General features: G+C 35.8%; 1 protein-coding gene across 3 annotated transcripts in view; it reads right to left on the reverse strand.

The window, feature by feature from the left end:
• The window catches only part of TBC1D30 (TBC1 domain family member 30), a 127,624-nt gene that overhangs the window by 13,956 nt on the left and 86,978 nt on the right, over positions 1 to 26,690 (reverse strand). For all 3 annotated transcript variants that reach the window (XM_074226215.1, XM_074226214.1, XM_074226216.1), the window contains 5 exons: positions 24,990 to 25,158; positions 23,247 to 23,415; positions 9,892 to 9,997; positions 2,806 to 2,918; positions 1,724 to 1,863 (listed from right to left, as the gene is read on the reverse strand). In XM_074226215.1, coding sequence (XP_074082316.1) covers positions 1,724 to 1,863; positions 2,806 to 2,918; positions 9,892 to 9,997; positions 23,247 to 23,415; positions 24,990 to 25,158 — 697 coding nt within the window. The remainder of the gene's footprint in view (positions 1 to 1,723; positions 1,864 to 2,805; positions 2,919 to 9,891; positions 9,998 to 23,246; positions 23,416 to 24,989; positions 25,159 to 26,690) is intronic.

A 26,690-nucleotide genomic window follows, 5' to 3' on the forward strand; every position in this document is an offset into this window, starting at 1 on the left:
AATCTCTGGGGTGAAGAGAAGATAAGAGTCTAGAGAGCTAGGAATATAGGGCAAGAACTGGGGACTCATTGCACCAGGCTGGAAGAATTACAGCAAAGGAAGGGGGAAGGGAAAGGAAAGCAACAGGATTTGCCTTTCCATTCTCTTTGTTGCTATCAAAATATTATCTTTTACCAGACCTAGTGAAAGTTAAAAAGCAAATATGACATGGACATGTGGAAGGAAAGCAGAGGAGAATAGGAAAGAAGAAGGGGAGGAAAATCATAATTGCTGATGATGTAGAAAGAAAAAAAGGTTTCAATGGCCCATGTATGGATCATCTGCTTGAAGGACCTAGTGGAAAACTGTTTGGAGGTAAGGAAAAGATAACACACATTTTGGAAGAGTTTAATACATAAGCAGTGGCACCATAGTGGATAGAGCACTGAGCCTAAAGTCAGGAAGACACATCTTCATGAATTCAAATTCTGCCTCAGATGCTCTCCAACTATGTGACCCTAGTCAAGTCACTTCACCCTATTTTCTCAGTTTGCTGCTAAAGAAGGAAATGACAAATCACTCCAGTGTCTTAGCCAAGAAAACCCAAACGGGGTTACAAAGAGTTGAACAAGACTGAAGAACAAATAGATAAACTGTATAAGAAAGGGGGGAAAAAACTGAGCTTCTTGACACAGGACAAGTAGACACTTAAAGTGTTAAACTCCCAGTCTCTAAAAGGGTTTAAATAATCATTCTTCAGACATGTCATAGAAAAACAAATTTTTCCCATTGAGAAAAGACTCATCTAGATAAATTCTATATTCTCTTCCAGCTTCAAGATTCCATGAAACTATGAAATTAATTTTATCTCAGATTCCTGTTATTTGTAGTATAGATACTAAAATGTTACATGATTAAAGGCAAAGTATTCCAGCACTTGCTAGTCATTTATTTCATAAATTCGTGCTCTTGTGTTAAGTAGAATATTTAATATTGATATTATAATGTGGTAAATTGAATATCAAATTAATGAGCTTTATTTTGAGCATAAATTATTTGAGTAAAAATTCCTTTGTACTCTTTGAAAGCTAACAAACTAAATAACAAACCAACAGGAAAGTAATTATATATTCTTTTCTAGATCTTGGCTCAAAATGAACACTCTACCCCTTCCCTTCCTGTCTATCCCAACCCCACCCCTGCCCACTTTCATAGTCACCCAAGTCCCAACCCAACTTTAAACACTCCTGTTTACTTCCTACCATATACTTTCTAAAAATAAGAAAATGCAAAATTTATCAAATTTTAAGACTCTTTTTCATTCCATTAAAATAAACCTGTCTTACAAACAATACCTTCATCATAAGAGAGCAATGAAAATATTTTAGTAAGTTTTTTAGGCAGCAATTAGACTAGCAAAATGAACTAACTATAGGAAACAATTATAGCAGCAGTGTACTGGTAAATGTTTAACAACAAATTTTCAAAAAAATTGTACATCAAACACATTTTTAAGATGAATCTGCATAAAGCATTTTCTCTATCATTTTCTTAAGCATAGGCCATCAACAAAACAATCAATCCAGCCCTGTTCTGTATCATTTACTCATTTCCAAAGTGCAAATTCTCACACTGACGATTTAACAATTGTCCTCAAAACAGCCCTGAATAGTAGGCTCATTCAATTAACTCAGAACATTATAATAATATTTAACAGATTAAGATGAGATTCTTGCTTTTCTACCTTTAACTTGCTTTTGATACTTCTGTAGTTCTGGGGCCAAGAATCCACTGAAAGATCCAAGACATCCAACTGCATTGACAATAGCATCCTCATCATCTAGGTCATTCTCTTCATCACTGTCTCTGTTCTTGCAAAGTCGACTAGGAGACATTTTTTAAAAAATAAAGAAAGAACATGTTCTTAACTAGTTGCCAATTTCCCCTTACAAATTATGCTTGCAAATGTGTCTGACTGCTTTCAAAATTACATCAAGCCTTCACAATTTGCTCTGAAATTCTCTCCTGAATCTACATGAGAAGTTTATGGGAGAAGGGGTGGCTTCTGGTTCTCTATGTGGTGTTATTCCTATAATATTATCATTAAGGAATGTTTCATTAGCAATATTCAATTCAGCTCAACAAAAATTTTTGTTGAGCTGAATTGAATATTGCTAAGTGCCTACACTGTGCAAGGCACTGTGTTAGTCACTATAGATAAAAAAGATAAAAACCAAAACAGTCCCCCACATCAAGGAGTTCACATTCTATATGAAGGCGATAGCATCTTCATTCCTTAAGAAAACACACTTATAAAGTAAGCAGAACCAGAAGAAGACTGTTAACAGTAATAGCAATATTGTGTGATGGTCATCTATGATAGATTTAGCTCTTCTCAGCAGTATAATGATCAAAAACAATTCTAAACTACTTGTGATGGAAAATATCATCCACATCCAGCAATGGAAATGTGGAGTCTCAATACAAAGCAAAGTATACTAATTTCCATTTTTAAAATTTGTTTTATGCTTTATGTTTTCCCCTCTCCTGGTTTTCCCTTTTGTTCTGATTTTTCTTTGCCAACATGATTAATATTAATATATGTTTAACATAGTTATATAAGTATAATCTATATCAGACTATTAATATCAAGGGGAGGGGAGAAGAAAGGGAGGGAAGGAGAAAAATGTGAAACTCAAAACCTTACAAAAAACAAATGTTGAAAATTATCTTTGCATGTTATTGGAAAGGTAAATAAACAAATTTATCAAAATAAAAAATAATAAAAATAATAATTCATCAAAAAATAAAAAAACACACACTTACCCAGAAACTGAAGTGGATTTGACTGTGGCTGGGAAAGGAGTAATGTTGTAGGTGTATTTCTCCCTTAGTTCTGCCAATTGAGGGAAAGGAAATTGGGCCATGGAATAAACAGTCTGAAAAAGAGAAATACTAGTTTGACAATGTTGGAAGTTGTTGGATCTCTATGGAAGCTTTGCAAGAAAAAAATACTTCCCCTTATGTGAAGAGTGGTAGGAAAAAATCATTATTTTTATAGATTAGCAGTGATTTTCATAGGTCACTTTTCATTTTTTCATAGGGAAGAGTTCATTTTCCTAGATTTAGGGTGGGAGATCTAGACTCAATCAGGACTCAAGCTTATAACTCCTGGACACTGGTATTCTTTCCACTACACTATGCTGATGAAAATGAAGGGTTCACAAAGCCAGCAACAGTGCCCAGGCAACCCTACCACATGGGAGGCTTCACTGTGCTTCTGTGACATTCTCTGTATTTCTCTAATTTGGGCAAGAGAAATGAGGGAAACTAAAAATAGACATCTTAGAACAATTTTAAGTAAACATTAAGTCTTATGGATAGTCTTGTGATCGAGCAAGTGTGGGGTTGACTTTTTTTTTTCCAAGCATGTAACCTTTTCCCCAAGGCTGTGAATGAGTTTTGAAGGAAGTTATTAATTGTTCATTCAGAGAAGAAAAAAGTGTGAGAAATAAAAAAGGTGGAAATTATGAGCTGTTAGTGAAATGTCTAAATATATATTTAAAGAAGCCACCTGCGTTTTCTCCCCAGACAGAGAATTGAATTCTCCATCACTGACAGGGATCATTAGGATGAAATTGAAAAATTGAAAAATATCAATATCTATTAAGCACAGCCAATGTTGTACTTTTTCCACTGGGATCTCAGAATGAGGACCATCACAATAAAGCAAATTCAGAACCAAACCCATAAAAATCCCTGTATTAGCATAAAGTGTCAAATGAATATGTTCAAAATGAATGATGCATATTCAATGACATTGCTTACACTGAAAAGTATTCTTGATAATAATTTTAGTGGTATCAAAAATGTTTCTTATATTATTAATAAACCAAATTAAACTATACCTATTTCATCATTTCATTTTCTGAAATTTATTTTGTGTATCTTTTATAATGTATTATATGTTATATGTGAATATATACATACATATATATTGCATTTATATTGATGATAGATCAAAAAATTTAGAGATCATTGCTCGAACCTTTTTTTTCCTCTTTATGAGACCATAACCAATATTTGGTCAATCTACAATAATTCTTCTTTCCTCAACTTCTCCAGAAATTCATTCAGCAAAGCAATTCAACCACATTGACCCCACAGCTCATCTTTGAAGTATCTACTTCTGAGGCTTCAGAAAAATCTGTCTGAGCAGTTCCGGAATGATACAGTCCATATATAAATGAGAACAAACACAGTATAGAGGAGAGAAGTAATCTCAGAGAAAAGCTGGACTTGGGTATGACACTTCCTCACTATGTGACCAAAGATGAGAAGTCACAACCTCTCAGAGCTTTAGTTTCTTCTTCCAAAAAATAGAATACATTAAAAAATAAATAAATTCCATAAAAAATGCATAGAGTACCTACCTTGGAGAGTTGTTAGCTCACAAATCAAATAATATACATGTAGCACTTTGCAAAAAACACCATATAAATATCATATGCTATTACTCTTTTCCCTCTCTTACAGAATTACAATTTTACAGCTGCAATGGTTCTCAGTGACCACCTATTCCAAACCACACGCAGAAATGTAAGTGTGCTAGAATAAGAGTCACTAAATTTGGAGTCCACCAATCTCCTAAGGTATCAAAAGATACATTTAAGGAAGTCCATTAACTTAACTAGGAAGAAAAATTACATCTTAATTTCAATATAATTGGTTTCCTCTACAATTCTATGTGTTTAAAATATGTATTTAATAATAATAAACAAGATTTTATAGTAACATATTTAGTAATACTAATAATAAATACTTAATCCTATGTTATTTAAATGCATTTTAAAATATTATCCTGAGAAAGGGTCCATAGGCTTCCTCAGACTGCCAAATGAGTATATGACCAAAAAAAAGGGCCATAGCCTCTGTTATGCAGTATCTTTAACAAGTTGTCTTTGCTTAAAGATACCCAAAGAGAAGAAACCCACTACTTTTCAATGGAACATTTAATCTTTATACAGCTCTAACTCTCTTCACAATTTCCATCAATAGCCCTTTGAGGCTAAAGAAAACAAATAAGAAAAGCATGGGAGAAATCTCCTACATGGTAGCCTTTCAAGTACTTTTAAGACAGCCAAATCACTTTAAGACAGTGCACATCACTTTCAATAAATTCTCATGGATCATGGATTCAAGATCCTTCCCCATTTTGGTCACTCTCCTTGATTTAATCTGAGTTCAAGTCAATGACCTCTAATTAGAAGTCAAAAAGAATCTCAAAGGAGGGGAAGAGGGTTATAAAATTGTTACCTTAATTTGCATAGTGTTTTATTGTATATAAGCATTTCTGTACGCAAGATGTCATTTGATTTTTATAATGACTTTGTGATATATTATTGGATACTTCCAAGGCTGGAGGATAGGGTGAATCAATATTACAACTGATCTTTCCTGCTGAGGGAGATTTGTATTGCTCTATAATTTAATATTCCAATTCTAGTCAGAAAATAAAACGTGGTCACAATGCTGCATCTACCAACTCCCTTAGCACATGTATTAACCATAGATGCTCTCTAGATAATTCTCCTGATTTCCATGCAGAATAACTCAACCAAAGACATCTGACAAACTAGAAAAGGGTCAATTCTGGGTAGCTTCCCTTTTTAAACAACTCAGACCTTCTGAATTTTCTAACATATCCCTTAAACTTTCAAGTCAGTATAAGGGTGGGAGTAATTGATTTATCACCCCACACCACTTAAATAAGATGGTCAATCAATAAATATCACTCATAAACCATAAACTTGCAATTCATTTAATGAAAAGAAATTATAGCAGGCAAGAAGTCTATTTCAAATGGCTGAGAATGTCCTTCAGATTCTCTAGTTTATAAAAGTATGGAATTGGGAAGTTCCAGAGTGTTCTGGAGAGAGGACAGTTCATATCCTCATCTGATAATGTAGGAGAGAAGCAGAACAATGGGGCTCAACTCAATGCAATTATAGAATTACCTCTAACTTCTCAGAAGTATCCCCAGAACCTTTGAGGAAAATGAAGCCTTGCTCAAAGACCTGAGCAAGTTTTCACATATCAGAATGGGATAAGGATATTCAGAACCTACAAGGGCTATATGAGAAAACAAAGTATGTGACTGAAATGTATCACCCAAAATAGCATTTAGAAACTTATAGTACTCTGTATTTTCAAAACAATTCAATATATTACCTCATTTTTCTCTTCAGAACTATTATTCCCCAAAAAATGAGACCAGAAAAAGTTTTAAATGACTTGCCCATTTAAATGACTTGACCAGAAGCTGAGTCTCCTGCTTCCCAATCCAGTATTTTTCCATTATGCCACATGTCTTCTTCAATACATCATCTCCTCATTAACTTATTCTATATCTGTTGCCTTTGTGATTTGTGTCATAGTATTTACTCTGAACATCTCATTTCTTTCATGTTTGTCTAAGACTGAACAGCATCTATAGAGTGTTTAAATATTCTTTGGAATAGCCCAACAGTCACAAGGCAGATAGTTTTTTTTTGGGGGGGGGAATAACAGTCCACTAACTGCTTCCCAATTTGAGAAACATTCTTATTTCCAAAGGTAGTGAATTCCTTTATATCATCATAATTTTAAAAAGTAATCAAATCCTGGTAATTTGATGACTGTGTCAGTTTCTTCCTGTGGAATGGTACTGGACAGTAAGTAGTGAATTCCTTTATATCATCATAATTTTAAAAAGTAATCAAATCCTGGTAATTTGATGACTGTGTCAGTTTCTTCCTGTGGAATGGTACTGGACAGTAAGTGCAATGTATTCTACCTTGTACCAATTATCTAAGAGTTAAAGTATCATTGAATTTTTTTTAGGTTTTTGCAAGGTAAATGGGGTTAAGTGGCTTGCCCAAGGCCACACAGCTAGGTACTTATTAAGTGTCTAAGGCCAGATTTGAACTCAGGTACTCCTGACTCCAGGGCTGGTGCTCTATCCACTGCACCACCCAGACACCCCTATCACTGAGTTTTGAAGAAGGACAATGTTTATCCTTCATTCTCAAAGAAGACCATAATATCAGGAGTGATGCCATGACAAGCAAGTGAATTGAATTAGAATGAGAGGAGAGCTGTGCTAAGTCACCAGCCTCACTTTTGGGTCCAGTGGCCAGATATGAATCAAGACAACTGGAGATGACCCTGGAAGGGAGGCAATAAAGGTTAAGTGATTTGCCCAAGGTTACACAGCTGGTAAGCATTTGAGACTGGATTCAAACTCCTATCCTCCTGACTCCAAGACCAGTGCTCTATCTACTGCACCATACAGCTCCTCATTAGGACAATAACTTAGAGGTCACCCAATCCAACTTCATCCCCAATACAGAGATTTCTGCCAAAGCATCACTTATAAATACCCAGCCTGCTTCTGTTGCATCACATTAATGAAGGAGGGTTCACTTCTTTGTAAAAGTTAGACATCTTTCATTTTTAGTAAGTTTCTTTTTATTGAGCTCAAACCTGCCTCCTAGAAATTTCTTCTGTTATTCAGACTTCTGCCCTCAGGGGCCAAGGTCAAGTTCCATCCTACATACTCACATTATAATCCTTCAAATATCTGAAGCTGCAAACTGTGTTACTATGAATTATTTCTCTTCCTGAGCAACCATCACCAACCCTTGATAATTCTTCATTTAAATTTGAGACCCCATCATTATGCTAAGTACCCTCCTTTGGCTGCTCTCTAGCTGATTAATGTTACTCTAAAATGTGGTACAAAAATTGTATAGACTATTGGGTAGAACATCATTTAGTCCAAGTATGACAATTCTCTCCTTTAATTAGGACCCTGTATTTCTATTTGTATAGGCAATCACAGAAAAGAAACTCCATCTACCAAAACAGATCAGCAACTGTTTTCCTACTTAAAGAATTGTTTAGAACACTGGAAGGTTAAGCAACTTGTCCAGATACCTCTATCCAGCATGTATAAAAAGCATGACAAACCCAGATCTTCCTGACTCTGAGCCTGAATTTCTAGCAATTATACTGGGGAAAGTCACTTAAACTCTGTCTCGGTTTTCTCATCTGTAAAATGGAGATGATAATAGCAACTATCTCCAAGGGTTGCTGCAAGAATCAAATGATATAAGTGCTAAAGAAATGTTAACTAAAAATGTTATTATTATCAAATCAACTGTCACTCATATGTTCAAAATGATCCATAACACAGGCATAATCTACCAAATGCAATTAGCTGGCTTCAAAATAATACATTATTATCTTCCAGAGGTATCTCAAAGTCAACATGAACAAATTAGTACTCATTATTTTCCCTATCACCACTACTAAAGCTACCCTTCTTTCAAGTTGCCCTATTATCAGCTTCTCAGTGTTATCCTAGAGTACTTCCTCTCCCTCACTCCACATATCAAAGCAGTCTTCCATTTGTGTCAGTTCTATCTCTACATACAACTGTCACATCTAAGCCTTTCTCATTACTCACATAGCCACCAACTTAGTACAGGTACTAATCCCCTCTCACCTGGACTACTACAATCCTACCTTAATTTGTTTCCCTGCTTCAAGCTTCTCCTGCTCTAATCCAACCTCCACACAGCCACCAAAGAGATTTTCTAAAGCACAGATCTGATCATATTATGCCTTTCTCAGCCTTTTAAATAAAGTCACTCCAGTGACCACTACCAAAGAGAGTATCCCAAAGAGATTATTTAAAGAAAAGGAAAAGGATCTACATATACAAAAATATTTATAGCAGCTCTTTTGGTGGTATCAAAAAACTTGTGAAATGACTAAACAAGTGATTATATGTGATTATGATAGGAAACAATTATGCTATAAGAAATCACTAGTAGGATCCTCTTCAAAAAACCTTGAAAGATTTACATGAACTGGTACAGAGTGATGTCAGCAGAACAAAGAGGACATTGCACACAGAAACAACAATATTGTATGATGATTGACTGTGAATAGCAACTATTCTCAGCAATATAATGATCCAAGACAATTCCAAAGGACTCATGATCAAAAGTATATCCATCTCATAATACAAATCAAAGCATATTTTTTTCTTCACTTATTTTTCTCAGTTTTTTGGTCTGTATTTTCTTTTACAACAGTAACATGGAAATATGTTTTTCATGACTGCACATGTATAACCTATAATTTAATTGCTTGTTTCCTCAAAAAGGAAAAAAGGGGAAAGATACAAAAGGAGGGAGAGAATTTGGAACTCAAAAAGTTTTTTAAAACTAATGTTAAAAATTATTTTACATGTAATTTGAAGGAAAAATATTAAATATTAGGTAGATGATAGGTAGATAAATGATAGATCATTGATAGATGACATGGTTAGATGGATAGGAGAGAGAGAGAGAGAGAGAGAGATGGATGGATGAAAGAATGAACCCCAATGGCTTACTGCTTGCCTCTAGGAGAAAATATAAACCCCTTTGTTTGGTACCTAATTAACTCCAACCTACTTTCCCCCACTTTCCAATCCAACTGAACTGGCCATCCCACTGTTCCTATCACACAGTGCAATTAGAAGGATCAAGAAACAATTTCTATTGGAGGTGGTACATGAGTGAAGTGTTGAATAAATCTAAAAACTCTAGAAGTTGGAAGGAGGGACTGTGTTCCAATTATGGGGACCACCCACACAGAGGTATACAAAATCAACTTGACAAAATAAGAAAAGTTGACTACATTTTAAAATTTTTCAACAGGTTGTGTGTTTCAACCACAACAATCTCCATATAGGTATGGAATTGTATCTTTGAAGATTTGTTTCTATTTAAGATGTTACTTTAAAAAAAACTCTATAAAACATAAGCAAGAAGCACCCAATGGAACAAGTCTTCTTTCTGCTCCTCTCTCCTTACTCACCTGCATGAGTTCATTGCTTTCAATTAGATTGTCCTCCAGCATCTCCTGAGTCAATCTTCCCATGGTACTGTAGAATTCATCAGCTGTTTCACAGCATTCTATCTGTCTAAATTGAAAAAAATCAAACTCCTTATGAAATGCATGTCATGCAAATAAAGAAATGTTACCAGGATATACACTTCAAGTCATTTTCCTCCATTGAAAGACAACAAACTACAGTATACAAAATGAACAAAATTGCTGGCCAGCAATTCAGTTGTTTCCCTTTGATGCACTGTACAGTATGAGAATTGACATTTTGTTTCATAAACCTTACACAAACACAAACATCAATCTACAAACCTGATCTCACTTGATCTTCACAACATTCTTGTGATATAGGTGAACCTAAAAGAATTATTAATCCCATTTTCTAGGTGAGGAAACTGAGGTTCAGTGAGCTTGATAGTTAATAAGTGTCAAAAGTAGAATTCAAATCCAGGTCTTCCTGGCTCTAAATTTGCCCCCTCTCCCCCCACCTCTTGGACACAATAGTATTCTTGATCTAAAAATAGTGCTGCTTACAGATGGTTTCATTGAGGGTGTAGAAGCTAAATCATGGAGGAAATAAAAATGAAAGCTCACACTTTCAGTGGCATAAACACAGTATCTCAAAAGTCTCCGTGTAACTAGATTCAATAGGCTAAATTAATTAAGTTTTCATAGCTTAAAATTTCACTAAGTTTTTTGGGATATTTTTATAATTGTACATAACTCAACAGAGCTTCATTAAAAGTAAAATTTTCTCCATTATCCTCAAAGAACTTATTATAAGGTACTAGATTCTGGTGCAGTTTAAAATCTCCTTCTACTTAAAATAAAAGAATTCTTGAGACCAAAACTCCTGGATATTTCCATTTCCATTTCCTACAGTGAATTTGATGGTCTTGTTTCATTTTCTGGATTAAGGAAGATGAAAATACTCACCCACCATTAACAGAACATTAATTTTGAGGGGAAAATATTTTCCCTAATATGTACAGTGAGCCATCCATACATTTTTACTCAAACCCCTTATGCCCACCAACACACTTTTTCAAGATAGATAAGAAAAAAAGTGTGATGAAGAAAATAGACTCTTGACAGAGCCAAGATGGCGACAAGAATGGATCATGTCTTAGGCGCTCTCTCATAAATCTTTGAGAGTAAGAACTCTAACTAAACTTTCGAGAGACACAACCCACAGAGGGACCCAGTGAGGCAGTTCTCCTACTCAAGGTAACCTGGAAAAGAGCAGAAAGGCTCTGCTTCCTGGGGTTGGGGGGAGGCCCGCCAGAGCAAAAGAACTTCAGCCTCCCGGAGGCAGTCCCAGGACAATGGGAGCCATGGCTCTCAGCAGCAGGGTAGTTTCCTGACTTCGCTCTAGGGAGCACCCAGCACAAATTGGGGGACCAGCAGGGGACCTCTGCCAGAGCGAGCACAGCCCTCAGGTCACACAGCAAGCAGATAAGCAGGAGCCCCCAGGGCATGAGCCCATTGAACCTAGGGAGGGGAGTGAAGAAAGAGACTGCAGAGCTCTGCCCCTAGAACAAGACTCTGGGGCTCTCACCACAGTCAGATCCTGATTGCAGTCTAGGCCCCCCCATAGAACAGCAGGGCCCTCCCACCTCAGACTTGTGGTGGGGGGGGGGTGCATATGATCATTCACAGACCAGGAGGGAGGACAGAGCCTCACACATGGAGTGTCCTGAGTGTCCCAAAAGCTCAGGAAGCACCCAAAAAATAAACAGGCACAGGCTGGGAAAATGAGCAAGCAGACAAAAAAGAGGAACACAATTGAGAAATATTTTGCATATGAGCCCAAGAAGGACCAAAATACTCAGTCTGAAGATGAGGAAGCACAAGCTCCTGTATCTAAAGACTCCAAGAAAAACACAAATTGGGCTCAGGCTATGACAGAGCTCAAAAAAGACTTTGAAAATCAAATGATGGAGATAGAAGAAAAACTGGGAAAAGAAATGAGAGATGCAGAAAAAACATGAAAATGAAGTCAGCAGCTTAGTCAAGGAAATCCAAAAAATGCTGAAGAAAATAGCATGCTAAAAGCCAGCTTAGGTCAAATGGATAAAACAGTTCAAAAAGTTACTGAGGAGAAGAATTCTTTAAAAAGTAAAATTGGCCAGATGAAAAAAGGGATAAGAAAACTCTGAGGAAAACAAATCCTTCAGACAAAAAATAGAACTCAGAGAGATTGATGAATTTATGAGAAATCAGGACTCAATACTTCAAAACCAAAAAATGAAAAATTAGAAGAAACTGATATGGAAAACAGATTTAGAAAAGATAATTTAAAAATTATTGGAATACCTGAAAGTCATGATCAGGAAAAGAGCCTTGACATCATTTTCAGAGAATTACTACAGGATTACTGATATCCTAGAAGCAGAGGGCAAAATAGAAATGGAGAGAATCCACCGATCCCTCCGAGAAAGAGATCCCAAAAAACCAACCCCCAGGAATATTATAGCCAAGTTCCAGAACTCCTAAGTCAAGAAGAAAATATTACAAGCAGTCAGAAAGACACAGTTCAAATATCATGGAGCTGCAGTCAGGATCACACAGGACTTAGCAGCAACTACATTAAAAGCTCATAGGGCTTGGAATATAATATGGCAAAAGAGCTTAGAATGCAACCAAGAATCAGCTACCCAGCAAAACTGAATGTCCTCTTCCAGGGAAAAAGATGGACTTTCAATGAACCAGGGGAATTTAAAATGTTCCTGTTAGAATGTCCAGAGCTAAACAGAAGGTTTGATCTTCAAATACAGGACTCAGGTGAAGCATAGAGATTGGAGGAGAAGGGGAAAATACGAGGGACTTAATGATGATGAATTGCATGTATTCCTACATAGAAAAATGACACTGATAATACTCATATGAACCTTCTCAGTTAATAGAGCAGGTAGAAGGAGATTTTATAGTTGAAGTACAGGAGAAAGCTGAATTTGAAGACAAAATATGGTGTAAAAATGGAGTCAATAGAAAAAAGGGAAATGTAATGGGAGAAAGAAAAAGGAGAGGGGGAATAGGCCAAGATGTTTCATATAATAAGATTTTTCTTTATTACAATGAGCTATTGAAATGATATGGAAGGGAGGAAGGCAAGGGGGAATGAGGAAATCTTTGCTCTCATCAGAGGTGGCTAGGACAGGAAATAGCATATATACTCAATGGGGTATAGGCATCTGGAGTAATAAGGAGGCGGGACAGGGGGAAGGGGTGGGGATGTGAGTGATGGAGGAGAGGATGTACCATGGGGAGAGAGTGGTCAGATATAACACATTTTCTTTTTTACTTCTTGCAAGGGGCTAGGATTGGAAGGCCTGTCCGGGACCCTGGGGGCTCAGGGCCTCTTGGCCCCAAGGCCAGGGATCTGTCTGCTGTGCCACTCAGCTACCCTACAACAGAGTCACAAAGGAGAAAGAAAATATAGTACATGGTAGTGGAGAAATACAAAAAGAGGGAGTTGAGATCAGCAATGGCAAGGGTGGAAAAATATGGAAGTAACTTTTGTGATGGACTTCTCATAAAGAATGTTATTGGGGCAGCTAGGTGGCATAGCGGATAAAGCACCGGCCCTGGAGTCAGGAGTACCTGGCTTCAAATCAGGCCTCAGACACTTAATAATTATCTAGCTGTGTGGCCTTGAGCAAGCCACTTAACCCCATTTGCCTTGCAAAAAACCTAAAAAAAAAAAAAAGAATGTGATCCATCTGTGACAGTGTTGGTGTTGGAACAAAGACTGAAGCACATTTTTTATTATTATTATTTTTGAGGGGGGTGTGCAGGGCAAATGGGGCTGGGTGGCCTGCCTGGAGCCACATAGCAGGGTGATATTTTGGGTGTCTGAGGTTGGATTCGGACCCGGGTGCTCCTGGCTCAAGGGCCAATGCTCTGTCCACCACCCAGCCGCCCCTACTATTATTATTATTTTATTTTATTTTGGGTCTTTTTTTTCCTTTTTTTTTTTTTTGGTTTTTGTGGGGCAGTGGGGCTGGTGTGGCTTGTATGTCACACTGCTGAGTGATTGTTGGGTGTACGGGGCCAGATGTGGGCTCAGGTGCTCATGGCTCCAGGGCTAGTGCTCCGTCCATTGTGCCACCTGGACATACCTACAATTATTTCTATTATTTTTTTAATTTTAATTTTTTCTCTACCCCTTTACTTTATTGTTCAAGCGAGTCTATATTTTGGGGGGGAGTGGGAATTTTGTTTACTCGTAAACAAGAATATTTTATTAATGTATAAAAAACATTATTTGTACAAAATGAGAATAAATAAATATTAAGTTTAAAAAAAGAAAATAGACTCTATGGATTTCAGATTCTCCTAATGAGCTATAAATTAGAATAGAATTTTAATAAAAATAGACAAGGGCATTAAAAAGTATGACTCTGTAGCTGAAGTTTATTTATTTGCTTAACTTTGTAGTAATGCTCATAAGTAGCCCTTTAAATATAACTACATCAATAATTTATATATAATTTATATTATATTCTTTATAAATATTTTGTAATAGCATTTACACTAAACATGAACATGGGCAGCTGGGTGGCACAGTGGATAGAGCATCAGCCTGGAGTCAGGAGTACTTTAATTCAAATCCAGCCTCAGACACTTAATAATTACCTAGCTGTGTGACCTTGGATAAGTCACTTAACCGCATTACCTTGCAAAGCCAAAAACAAACAAATAAATAAATAAAAAGCAATTAAAAAAACATGAACTCTGCCTAAATTAAGTATTTGTATGAGATCTGATCTTTGTGGGTTGATTGATACTTGGAAATAAAATTTATACGACTTCTTTTCTTCCTCTTAGATCATTAGTCTCTGAATATGTAAACAAATATTAATGATCAAATGCATTTTATGCTGATTTGCTTTTTTTTAATTCCTTGTAGTCCTCTCCATTGGAGATCATTCCTTCTTTCACTCCAGTTAGGACCTACCATAGTGTTTGACATGTAGCAGACTTCTAACAAGTGCCCATGACTGTCAGACTTTCTTGATGGGCCAGGAAGAGAGATTAGCATATTCTTTGCTACCCAATGCTACTTTCAGATTAATCATATACCACTGTTCCTCAGAAATCTCTATTTTCTCTTGAAATCCTTCCATCTATTTCTCTATTCTTTCACCATTCTTGTTCTTGTCACCTGCAGACCTTCAGATAACTCTCCCAACTTTTGCTATGACATTACCAACTTTACCAGCTAAGTCACAGGCTTTTCTCTATCTCATTCTTGGCCAATAACCTAATAGACTTGATCATTCATGTTGATAATCACCACCACCCCACTCACAATACCTCAATTACAATGCATTTATTCTCTACCTCATTTTATTTAAAAACCTTAGACCTCACCATTTCATAAAACAATCTACACTGAAAAAGCCGTCTTCAATGGCCATCTTCAAATGTGACATTCTGGTTATAAACTCTACCTCTTTCACTCATACCAAATCAGTTTTTTCTTATCCTTTGAGACTTCTAGTTCCCACCCTATTTTCCCAATCAATCTCTCCTGTTTTGGTTTAATTGCTTCCACAGACAATATGGATTCCAAATCCAACTTAGTGATTCACTAGCTACTATCCTATAATCCTTCACTTTCTACTTTTGCTGATCCCATGCTTTCATGGATATCCATATCTGATTTCTCTAATTCTTCTCCTAGACTGTCAAATAGCTAAAGATAGTCACAAAATTAAACCAATTTAATCTAGGACCTCATAATCTATAACCTTAGGACCTCATTGCTACTTAGCATTCCTTATACCCTACTTTTATTGGCCATTTATATTATTCCTCATAACTGTTGAAATTTTTTCATTCTCCTCAAGTTATCAAATATGCTCTCATTGCTCAAATTTAAAATAGATTATTTAACCTACTACTAAACTAAGAATATTAGGACCATCCAATTGGCTCCCTCTATTCCCCCACATTTTTAAATCTCATTACTTATTTTTCTTCTTTCCTCTAGACTTAGAGGAAAGGATGACTGTACTCCTCACTAAGGCTAATGTAAAACCTTTCAATATACTCCTTGCATCTTGGATACTATTTTCTCTTTCCTTCTCTAGAACTTGCTCCAAAAATCGTGCCCCCTTTCTTAAATATTTTCAGTCTCCTCATCTATCCTTCCTTTCTATCTCTCTAAAAAACACTTCAAGTTTCCAATACTAAAAAAAGCCTACCCTTGATCCATGCAACACCTCTAACTGTTCTCTTGCCTTGTAATACTTCTTGGGGGAAATAATTCACTTACAACCTCCTTAAACTTTTATTATTTAATCCATGCCCTGCCCCCATTCTACTAAACCCATTCTCTCAAAGGTCAAAAAAATTTCTAAATATCAAATATAATTTTTCAGTCCTCTCCTTACCCACTCCCTGATACATGGTCAACAATGCCCATGCTCAATACTCTGTCTTCCTTTGGTTTCATATTCTTCTTGATCCCTAACTCATTCCTTTGTCCCCTTTAATGGTATCTTATTTTCTGATATTTTAAAATAAGTTGTTTTTCTAGGTTCTGTCCTAAGTTTTTCTTTTACTTTATTCTTTCTTCTTTGGAAATCTCATTTAAATTTCAAACTCTTTGCTAAAAACTGAAATCTAGCTATACTATCCTGAAATTTCTCTGAACCCCACACTCAGACTCACATTTTCAGATGTCTTCAGGACACTTTCATCTTCACATTAACCAGAACCTCAAAACCATCAAGGCCAAAATAGTCCCTCTTCTCCTTTTGATTTTTTTTTAACCATTTATTTCAGTGATATTACTGTTCACTCAATCTTCCATGTTTGAAACTTTGGTTTTATCTCTTTCTCTCTGTCACTTCAGACAGTTACCTCCAAACATCCTCTCTCTCTCTCTCTCTCTCTCTCTCTCTCTCTCTCTCTCTCTCTCTCTCTCTCTCCCTCTCCCTCTCCCTCTCCCTCTCTCTCTCTCTCTCCTAGAAACATCTAAATTAGGTGCCCAAAAGAGAGATAACTTCCATAGAACACCAGAATAAAAAAAACTCATTTGTGAAATCTTACAAAGAAGGATGATGAACAATTACAAGCAGTATTGTTTCATAAGGAAATGAAAACCAATGGTGTATAAAGAAATCTTGGCAAGATATCCAAATTAACCAAGAAATCCCAAGAGTTTTAAGGGTAAAAATAAAAGTAGGAATACAAACTGAATAAAAATAAAAAATATTTACAGAAATCATGTAACCAAATGTTTCTCCATAAAGGATAGTATAACCACCACAGTTAGACTCTAAATATCACAATTTTAGATGTTCTTTTGAATGAGACAGAAATGATGGTAAAGGTGAAGTACAAGATGTAATTTTTTCTATACTGTTAAAGTGTTTTTTCCCTTCTGCATACTCATGCACAGTAGATTACTTCATATTAGATGCTAACCATTCCTATACTAGATGTTAAACACTCCTCAAACATCACCCACCCATCCTCTTTCTTACCACCACCAAGTATATTTAAAGAGGGTTTCAACCTCTGTTCCACCCTTTTTTTGTCTCTTTCTATTGGCTCAGTCAAACAGCAGCAGCCTGGCCCTGTAAAGTCTTGTCCACATGGTTATTTCCCTTGTTTCCCTTTCTTAACTGCTCTTTGCCCAACTTATAATTTGTTTCCTCTTTGATTAACCTTACTGTCTACTACTGTAAAGTTTTGCCCCATGAGGCTGTTTACCTTGTTTCTCTTTCCTCCTTAGTTGTCCTTGCTATTCTACCCCAGCCTAGCTTGTAAAGTCTCTTCTTTGCTTAACCTTATTATCTTCCTAAAATCACACTTTATTTACCTTGTTAAAGAACCTAACTTGTGAAATTTTTGTAGTAACTTCTGGAACTTGTGAATTAAAATCTATGCCTTTTCTTACCCTCCCTGGGTCAGAGTCTGATGATTTCATCACCCAAAATGAACCAATTCTGTCTCTCTCAAATTTCTCCCTGCCCCAAAAGTTGCTCCTGACAGCAAAGGGACCAAAATTGAGAAAAAGCAATCAGATTTGGAACAAGTTTATAAATAGAGAGAGGAGAGTCATCCTGTGGGACAACATAATTGTGAAATCATTGGGAAACCAATATACAAGTTATTGAAAGAAGAAGCAAATATCAAATGCATGAAAAAAAACTCAGACCTTATTAACACCAAAAGCTGATCAAGAGAATATCAGTAACTATCAACCTATATCCCTACTCTCCTATCTATACAAATGTGCTTATCTTTTCAAAAATAGAAAACATCTTTAATGAAAGAATTAACAGGGGTAAGAGGTTTTCACAAGTACCCCTCTAACTCCTCCAAAAAAAAAGCCAATCCTTGCTTTCAAGAAATTCACAGTCTAATAACTATATACAAAAAAAGATAATCAATAGGAGGCAGGTACTAGAAGGATTTTGAAAGGCTTCTTGTAGACTGAAGCATGTTAGCTTAGATGAAGAAAGCAAGGAGACTTGAAAGGAGGGAAAGAATTTCAAGTCTCAGAGGATAGCCAGTAAAAAATATTTGAAGTCAGGAGACTGAAACGTTATGTGGGAGGAACAACAAGAAGAGAGGCCAGAGACACTAGATGGTAGAATATGTGAAAGGGAATAAGATGGGAAGGGGGCAATTTGTGATGGGTTTAAAAGAAAATAAAGTTGTATATTTGATCCTAGAGGTTATAGAGAGTTTATTGAATAACAGTGTGCTTTGGGGCAGCTAGGTGGTGTAGTGGATAAAGCACCAGCCTTGGAGTCAGGAGTACCTGGGTTCAAATCCAGTCTCAGACAATTAATAATTACCTAGCTGTGTGGCCTTGAGCAAGCCACTTAACCCCATTTGCCTTGCAAAAAAACTAAAAAAAATATAAATAATAAAAGTTTATATTCCTTTGGACAGAGCATCCATATGTTAGGGTATGAATCTCCACATGGACAGAAGGAGAAAAAAAGAGGAAATAGCAGACTGAAGTGGGGAGAAGCCTGAGGCAGGGAGACCAATCAGATGGCTATTATGGTAGTATGTATATGAAATATTTCCCTTTTTGAATGTGGACTATTTTATTTGTGTAAAAGAGCAGAAACAGAAAGAGTCCAAAGAATTGAGAGAAAGTAACCTCCCAGTGCTAAGTATTATGAGAATTTGAAGTAGTCCCTCCAAGTAAAAAAGTACTTACATGAAAGGTAAAAATGGTTTAAGTGTCTGCCTTCTCAGCAGCTTATTTAAATTTGACTGTTATGTGGATTTTGGGGGGTGATAGCAAGGAATCCTGGATAATTAGAACTTTTTGACAACTATGAAATAATTGGGCATTGTCTATCTATAATAAGTCTGGAAGAAATGTAACTTTTGGTTTCTCTCCCCAAAGGTCAAGGTGAGTCATCTTATATAAGTAAATCTTGCTTCCAAGGCAAGAGTCAGTCAGTTACCAAAGAGTGAAAAAAAGAAAAAAGAGTTGCTGCTTCAAAGTTTAGCTCACTAGAGACTAACAAGAGGAGAAAAAAAGAGGCTTTGAAGATGTTTCTGAGAACTGATCTTTCGGGAAGAAAATTTCTCTATTCAAAAGAGCTGATTGCAGAAAAGAGGTATGTATCCTCCGCTGTTCTCAATGTGGGATGGGGAAAGAAAAAGCAACTTACTGACTTAACTTATCTGACTTATCTTATTAACTTCAGAGCCCAGCCCAACAGAAGTGAACTTAAAAAGCATTAGAAATTCCCCACCATAGAGGCTTTGCTTTCATTAAAAGAGCCTAATACAATTTTAGTGCCCTTAAGAGAGCAGATAGGTACAGGAGAAAAGCAGACCCACTCAGCAAGTGATGTGTTCACATACATTGTTCCATAAAGAGATCAAGGACTATTAAAGTTCAAAGTTATTAATTGTGCTAAATACATCTGTTTCCCTATTCATGTGATTCCTGCTAGATTTCTATCTAAACCACTCCTTCTGCCCATTCTGCTCCATAGGCACTGGAAGCATCTATGGGGGAATATGACCCATGTTTATGGGTGGACTATTATTTTATTATTATTGTTTTTTCCTTCAAAATTTCAAGATTAAAGGTGTCATCTTGGCTAAATGGCATTATCATTTATTTAAATGGGAATAACATGAGGCTCAGGAGCTATAGCTACATATGGTAGATATATAGATTCTCCCACACTAAAGTTATCCCTAAAACCCTGATAATTGAGTTATAACATTGTGATCTCCTCTTCTGAGAACCTTTGTTTTACCAACATGGGTACAGGTTGAGGTGAATAAGGGAGAATACCCCTAGAAAAGAAAACATCCCATACCATTTATATGTGGGGTAGACAGTACAGATGGGCAACCAGTTGGGCCCAGAGGAAGAGGATGGACTGAAATGTATTAGGGAAGTTGAAAATCTCATTTAATGATCCCCAAGGTCCCCATGACAACAAAAGTTCATCTTTTTAACATCTATATACTAACATAGGATACAGCTACCTTCCAAGAATCAAAAGTTAATATTCTACAAAAAGCAATGGAAAGGCACATAGTAGGCATGAACAGGCTGCAATATATAACCAATGAAGAACACTAAAATCTGGGCTAATAGTTGTCATTAATGAATTGTATGCTAGGAAGAAATAAAAGATGGGTGGGTACATGATGAGAACAAGGAATAAGAGGTAGATAATCAGCCAACACTGTTGGCCTTACAATGTCAGGAGAAAGATAAGGGATTAAGATGAGATTTCACTGGTAAAAAGAATTCCCAGGGGAAAAATGCAAGATCACACATAGCCAATATGTATCAAAGATAAGACTTGAATTCAGAGCTTTCTGACTCCCAAGCTGGTTTTCTATCATTAATAATACATTATCTCTCTTATGATCCAAATAAATATGAAAAAAATATGTTGAACTATGAAGTGATAGTACAGTTATCTAATTTCAAATAAAAAAAAATCTCTGAGGGGGCAGCTAGGTGGCGGATTGGATAAAGCACCAGCCTTGGAGTCAGGAGTACCTCGGTTCAAATTTGGTCTCAAACACTTAATAATTGCCTGGCTGTGTGGCCTTGGGCAAGCCACTTAACCCCATTTGCCTTGCAAAAAAAACCCTTAAAAAAAATCTCTGAGGCTCAGGCTTCTTTCAGTACTCAGATCCTCAGTACTAAGGATTATTTAGCTGAAGAGTCATGACTGGAGAAAAAATACATATTAGGAGAAAATGAAAATGTAAAACTGTTGCTAAATTCTATATAAGACAAGACATTCAGCTGAAAAAAACCCTGTTATACCTTGAAACAAAGGCAAATATCCCAGCATTTTAAGTGTAAAACAATGAATTCAATCATAAAGAAGAAACCTCAAGTGAGTATTTGGTCCACTTCCTGCTTTTGGGTACCTAAAGTTTTATTTCTTTATAGATTAAACAAAGAGGTAAATAATTTCTGAAAGATCAGCTATTATGGAAAGAAGGGAGAAGGATTAGAAGACAGATATACTGACTTCTAGTGAAATCCAGAATTGGTAGATGGCAGTTGATATTTTCCTTGCCCCTTCCCTACAAAAAGTATTCCAAATACAGTAAGGAAAAAGACTCATCTTAGAAAAACCAACCAACCATCACATCAATCATGTTGAATAGCCAACAGAATGTATAATTGAATATAAATTCTCAAAAGGCAGATGTCTTAACTGACATCCAGCAAATTAGGTAAAATATGCTGCATTAAAAGTTTAGTACCAAAACAAAAATAAAAAAATAAAAGTTTATACCATTTGTTATTGTAATCAAAAGAATAAGTGGACACATAAAAAGAGAAGATAATCAAATTGGATCTCTTTCATAGCTATGCCTAGGGGGGAAATTCTTAACCAAACAAATAGGAAGTCATAGAAGATAAAATCAAACATTTTGGTTACACAAAATTGAAAATATTTTTTAAAAACAATCAGTGCAAACTAGGACAAGTAAGACAGCTGTGGTTTGGAGTGGAAGGAATCTTTACATCAAATATTTTTGATAACCAAAACACATAGGGAACTAACATAAATATATAAGATCAAGAGCTAGACCTTGAATGACATAAAGATTACAAGCCATTAATTACCATATGAGGGACTGCTTCAAATTACTAATAATTAGAGAATGGCAAATTAAAACAACTCTGGGGTTTCAACTCACACCCAGCAAATTATTAAAGCTGATAAAAGAAGACACTACTCAATATGAGAGGAAAATAGACATATTAATTCACCATGAGTAGAGCTATGAAATAGTCCAACTACTCTGGAAAGCAATATGAAAATATGCTTTGGACAACTAGGTAATCAAAAGAAGAGAATATTGAAGTTGGAATGAGGAAAAAATGAGTTCAAATTGTGCCTGAGGCACTTACAAGCAAGCTGTCGTTTTACCTAGCAAGTTGTTTTATCTGCCTATAAAATAGGAATAATAGTGGTACCAAACTCATAACGTTGTTTAAGAAGATCAAAAGAAATATGTATGCAAAGTGCTTTGAAAACTTTAAAATGATATAATTTCTGATTATTATTAAAAATTGTAAAGTCTAAAATTTCTATGTCCTTTGACCCAGAGGATCAATCCCCAAGGTCAAAGACAGAAAGAAAATCTCATATGCACCAACATATTCAGAGCAATACTCATTGTAGCAAGGAAATGGAAACAAAATAGATGACTAAACAAATCTTAATACATAAATATTACAGCACCTTAAGACATTATTATTTACTATAGTACTGTATTTTCTTCTCAGTACAGCTTAATAATAGTCTTGAATTTCAGCATTATGTCAATTCTTGATTATATGGGAATGAAAAACAAGGATGGAATAGAATATCAAAGCTATTAGAGATCCCTTCATCCAGATAGCTTTTTACATATAAGAGCAGGCACTGTGTCTTATCTAAACTTTGCCAAATGAGCAAAGTTTACATTTAATCTAAAATGTCACTTTATCTAAAAGTTCCCTTTCTTCTACTTTCCCCTAACAACCAACATAGAATCTTGAGATTTATATTCTACCAAAAGTTAGCAGGGAAGGGAAATGAATCCTGGAGACTAATCTGTTAATATATATATATATATATATATATATATCCATTAAAAATATAAATATTAAAATATTAAAAATACAATCAACTCTAAATAATCCAGCATTGACTATAATTGAAGTTTCTGAAGGTTAAGGCCATTGAATAAGGTCTGAGAATTTTACATGTCTATACTTATCATGGACAAATCATAACATAAATATGACTTAAATCTCCAAATCTCTATTATATAACAAAACAAAAATCACTTACTCTCCTAATTTTGCCCAGATTGCCAGGGATACCCTCAGTATGATTTCAGAGCCTTCAAAGAAGACAGAATCCCAAATCTTTAAAACTGTATGATTAGGAAGGCATGTAGCAAAGAGGGTCAGGAACCACTGCATAGTGAAGACATTTGTAAGTGGGGGCTCATATCCGCCTGAAAGAGAGCAAATACATTGAGTCTCTTCTAGTTTGATGGTTTACAGGATATCCAGACAAGTACCTTCCACAGCCCTATCTCTTTCCAAATCTTCTTGCTTCTCCCAAGTTTCTAAAATGGAATTATAAAAACATAAAATCTGGAAATGACCAAGTTCAAACCCCTACTATTATATATGGAAAAAAACAAATTTCTTTTACCAGGTCTCCTCTAAAACAAATTGGAAAATTGAGTCAAATTACCTAGAAAAGAACATTTTGGTGATATCAAATAACCATCAAAAATTTTTGGTGTATATACATATATATATGCACATATACATACATACATATATTCAGAGAAAATCCTTATAATTTTTTTAATTTTTAAATTTTCTTCCAGATTTTAATTTGAAGATAGATATTCTAAAATGAGCAGAGATTAACAACTTTTTAAAAATTCCAATCCTCCTCCATCTGGCATCCTAAGGCATAGAGAAGGTGCTGAATGCTGAATGACTTATGAACAAGGGAGTGGGTCATACACGCTAGTTGCCAACTCTCCTGGCAGTTAGCTCATTCTGCTGTAGGCACAAGTAGCATGGATTGTTGGTGGAGACTAGAAAGTGGTGTTTTTCAAATCAGAATACTCTATTGATAGGTTTACTTCACAAACTGTCTAGTTTCTGACTAAAGGAAAAATTCAGAAAGGCTTTCTCAGATGAAGATTGGTTCCACAAGCTACAGGCAAATGAAAAATAAACAGTATGAATGAATACCTGCAGTCAAGAGAAAGAAGTATTTCAATTCCAAAGCATTTTCACCGTAATTTAATCAAAAAATAGATTATCTCTGCAACTTTTAAAGCACATTGCTATTTGTTGTTCAATCATGTCTAATTCCTCATGACCTCATAGCAAAGATGTTGGAATAGTTTGACATTTCCTTCCCCGGTAGATTAAGGCAGAGAGAAGTTAAGTGACTTGCCCAGAGTCACACCACTAAGCTAATGTCCGAGGCTGGATTTGAACTCAGGTCTTCCTGACTCCAGACCCAGCACTCTATCTGCCTTACATTAAAAAAAAAGCAATACTAAATGAAAATGAATAAGAGGAACTCCAAGTTTGGTACCAATTTAGACACCAAAAAAGTTTCACAATTAATAAAAGATGAATTTAATAGACATATCATTGAAAGACTGAAACCAATGACACCATGATTTCTCAGATTTGCTGAGTTCTTTTTTCTTACACTGATGTGTTTCGTTTGAGTTGTCTTGAATGGAGCCTTCTATTCCATCTCATCATCATTTGCGAGTTTGCTATTTAAAATTGATATAACAACATTCTTATTAAGTGCCTACTATTTGCCAGGGATTACACCAGACAAAATTAAAATAGTACCCAATCTCAATGAATTTACACTCTACTAGGGACTACAACATATAAATAGAATAACAAATACAGGATAATTTGAAGTTGAAGTGAAATTCCTCCTCTCCCCAAAGGCCCATGTAAGGGCTGTTGTTCTGATGCATCTGGCCAATTTAATCAGAGGACAAGACATTCAACACATCATGATCTTGGCCTTTACCTCCTCCTTCCCTGTTTGAAGCTCTCTGAAGAGTATCCAGGTGCTGAGATAATTCAGGAAGTTTCATTCTCAAGAGATCTCTGAAGACTGCCATATCCACAGACAATGCCCGGAGATTATTAACAAAGTAGCTTTCTGGAAGTACCTTATCAATGAGGTAAATCATGATCTGAGAAACAAATAAAAGAGAACCTGATTATCTAACATCCTAGTATCTCTTCCTGTTATAAGGAAATAAGAATATTCTAGTTGGCAATGGTACCATGAGCCAAAATTATGTATCTCTTTTCAGATAATACTTCAACTCCACATGTTCTGCATTTTCCAGGGGTGATTCACATATACAATAACCAGAGACAAACACAATTATCCCAATAATTAAAATCTGGATTTTGTGCTACTATCTCAGCTCCTTGTATGGGTCATTGAATCTGAACACACATGAAAATTAGCTTTAATTTAGAAAACCCTCTGCTCCACTTTGCCCAAAGGAAAGGACCACATGTTCCTTCCCCAGCAGTCCTTGCAGAAAGCTCAGTTTTTTTCTGATACTACCCACCCAAAACAGGTTTCAAGATATACTCACCTATCTTATAAGAAACTCTGGGTTTTATGTGCATAGCCATTTCTCTTCCGCTGTAGTTTAAAAGGGAGTTTCATCTTTGTTGCCCAATTTGTAACAAATTTTGTGTTTATGGGGCTTAGTCAAAGTAAGTAGTCTTTGTAAATATCTATTTTTTATCTGTAATTATCTATTTTTTTATCAAAACAAAACACAGACTCCTCACAAGTGATTTCAACCTTAAGTTCTTTTAACATTTTCTATCACATTTTCTAGGACATAAAGAATTTCTCCTAAATCCTATGAGAAATTCTTGGTACCCTGCCTTTTCTTTCACTCACTATCTTCTTTTCTTCCAAATATTCATGACAATGCATAAATTCAGCTCTTTGAAAGGCTGCCCCATTCTCAAGCTTGGAAAATAAAAGATGTCACCAACACTAGCCCTACACTTAAGGAAAGTATATACTTGCCTACACACTATGATTTAACAAATAAAAACATGTTGTTTTGGAGGAAGAAAGGTAGGGATGGCAAAGATTTTCCATTTATTATTTCATTGGTCCTTACAACCTTTGTATACAGGTATGTAGAGATAAAGAAATATGGTCAGAGAAACTAAAGTCACACATCTACTAAGTGGCTAAAGTTGATTTGAATCCATTCAAACTTCATGTTAAGTACTTTATCTGCTATGATACATAGGGGTTCATTCAAATCTGTTTTACCTTAAAACAAATGATAACAGGGCGGCTAGGTGGCACAGTGGATAGAGCACCGACCTTGCAGTCAGGAGTACCTGAGTTCAAATCTGACCTCAGACACTTAATAATTACCTAGCTGTGCGGCCTTGGGCAAGCTACTTAACCCCCATTGCCTTGGGGGGAAAAACCCTTAAAAAAATAAATGAGGGGCAGCTAGGTGATGCAGTGGATAGAGCACCAGCCCTGGAGTCAGGAGTACCTGAGTTCAAATCTAGCCTCAGACACTTAATAATTAACTGTGTGGCCTTGGGCAAGCCACTTAACCCCATTGCCTTGAAAAACTAAAAAAAAAATGAATCAAAAATAAATAGGAACACCAACTTGCCAAGAAACCAAATTCTCACTATGAGTGACTATTTTTAATATGACAAATGG

The sequence above is a fragment of the Macrotis lagotis genome, chromosome 2 (assembly GCF_037893015.1).
Source record: "Macrotis lagotis isolate mMagLag1 chromosome 2, bilby.v1.9.chrom.fasta, whole genome shotgun sequence".
NCBI lineage: Eukaryota > Metazoa > Chordata > Mammalia > Peramelemorphia > Peramelidae > Macrotis > Macrotis lagotis.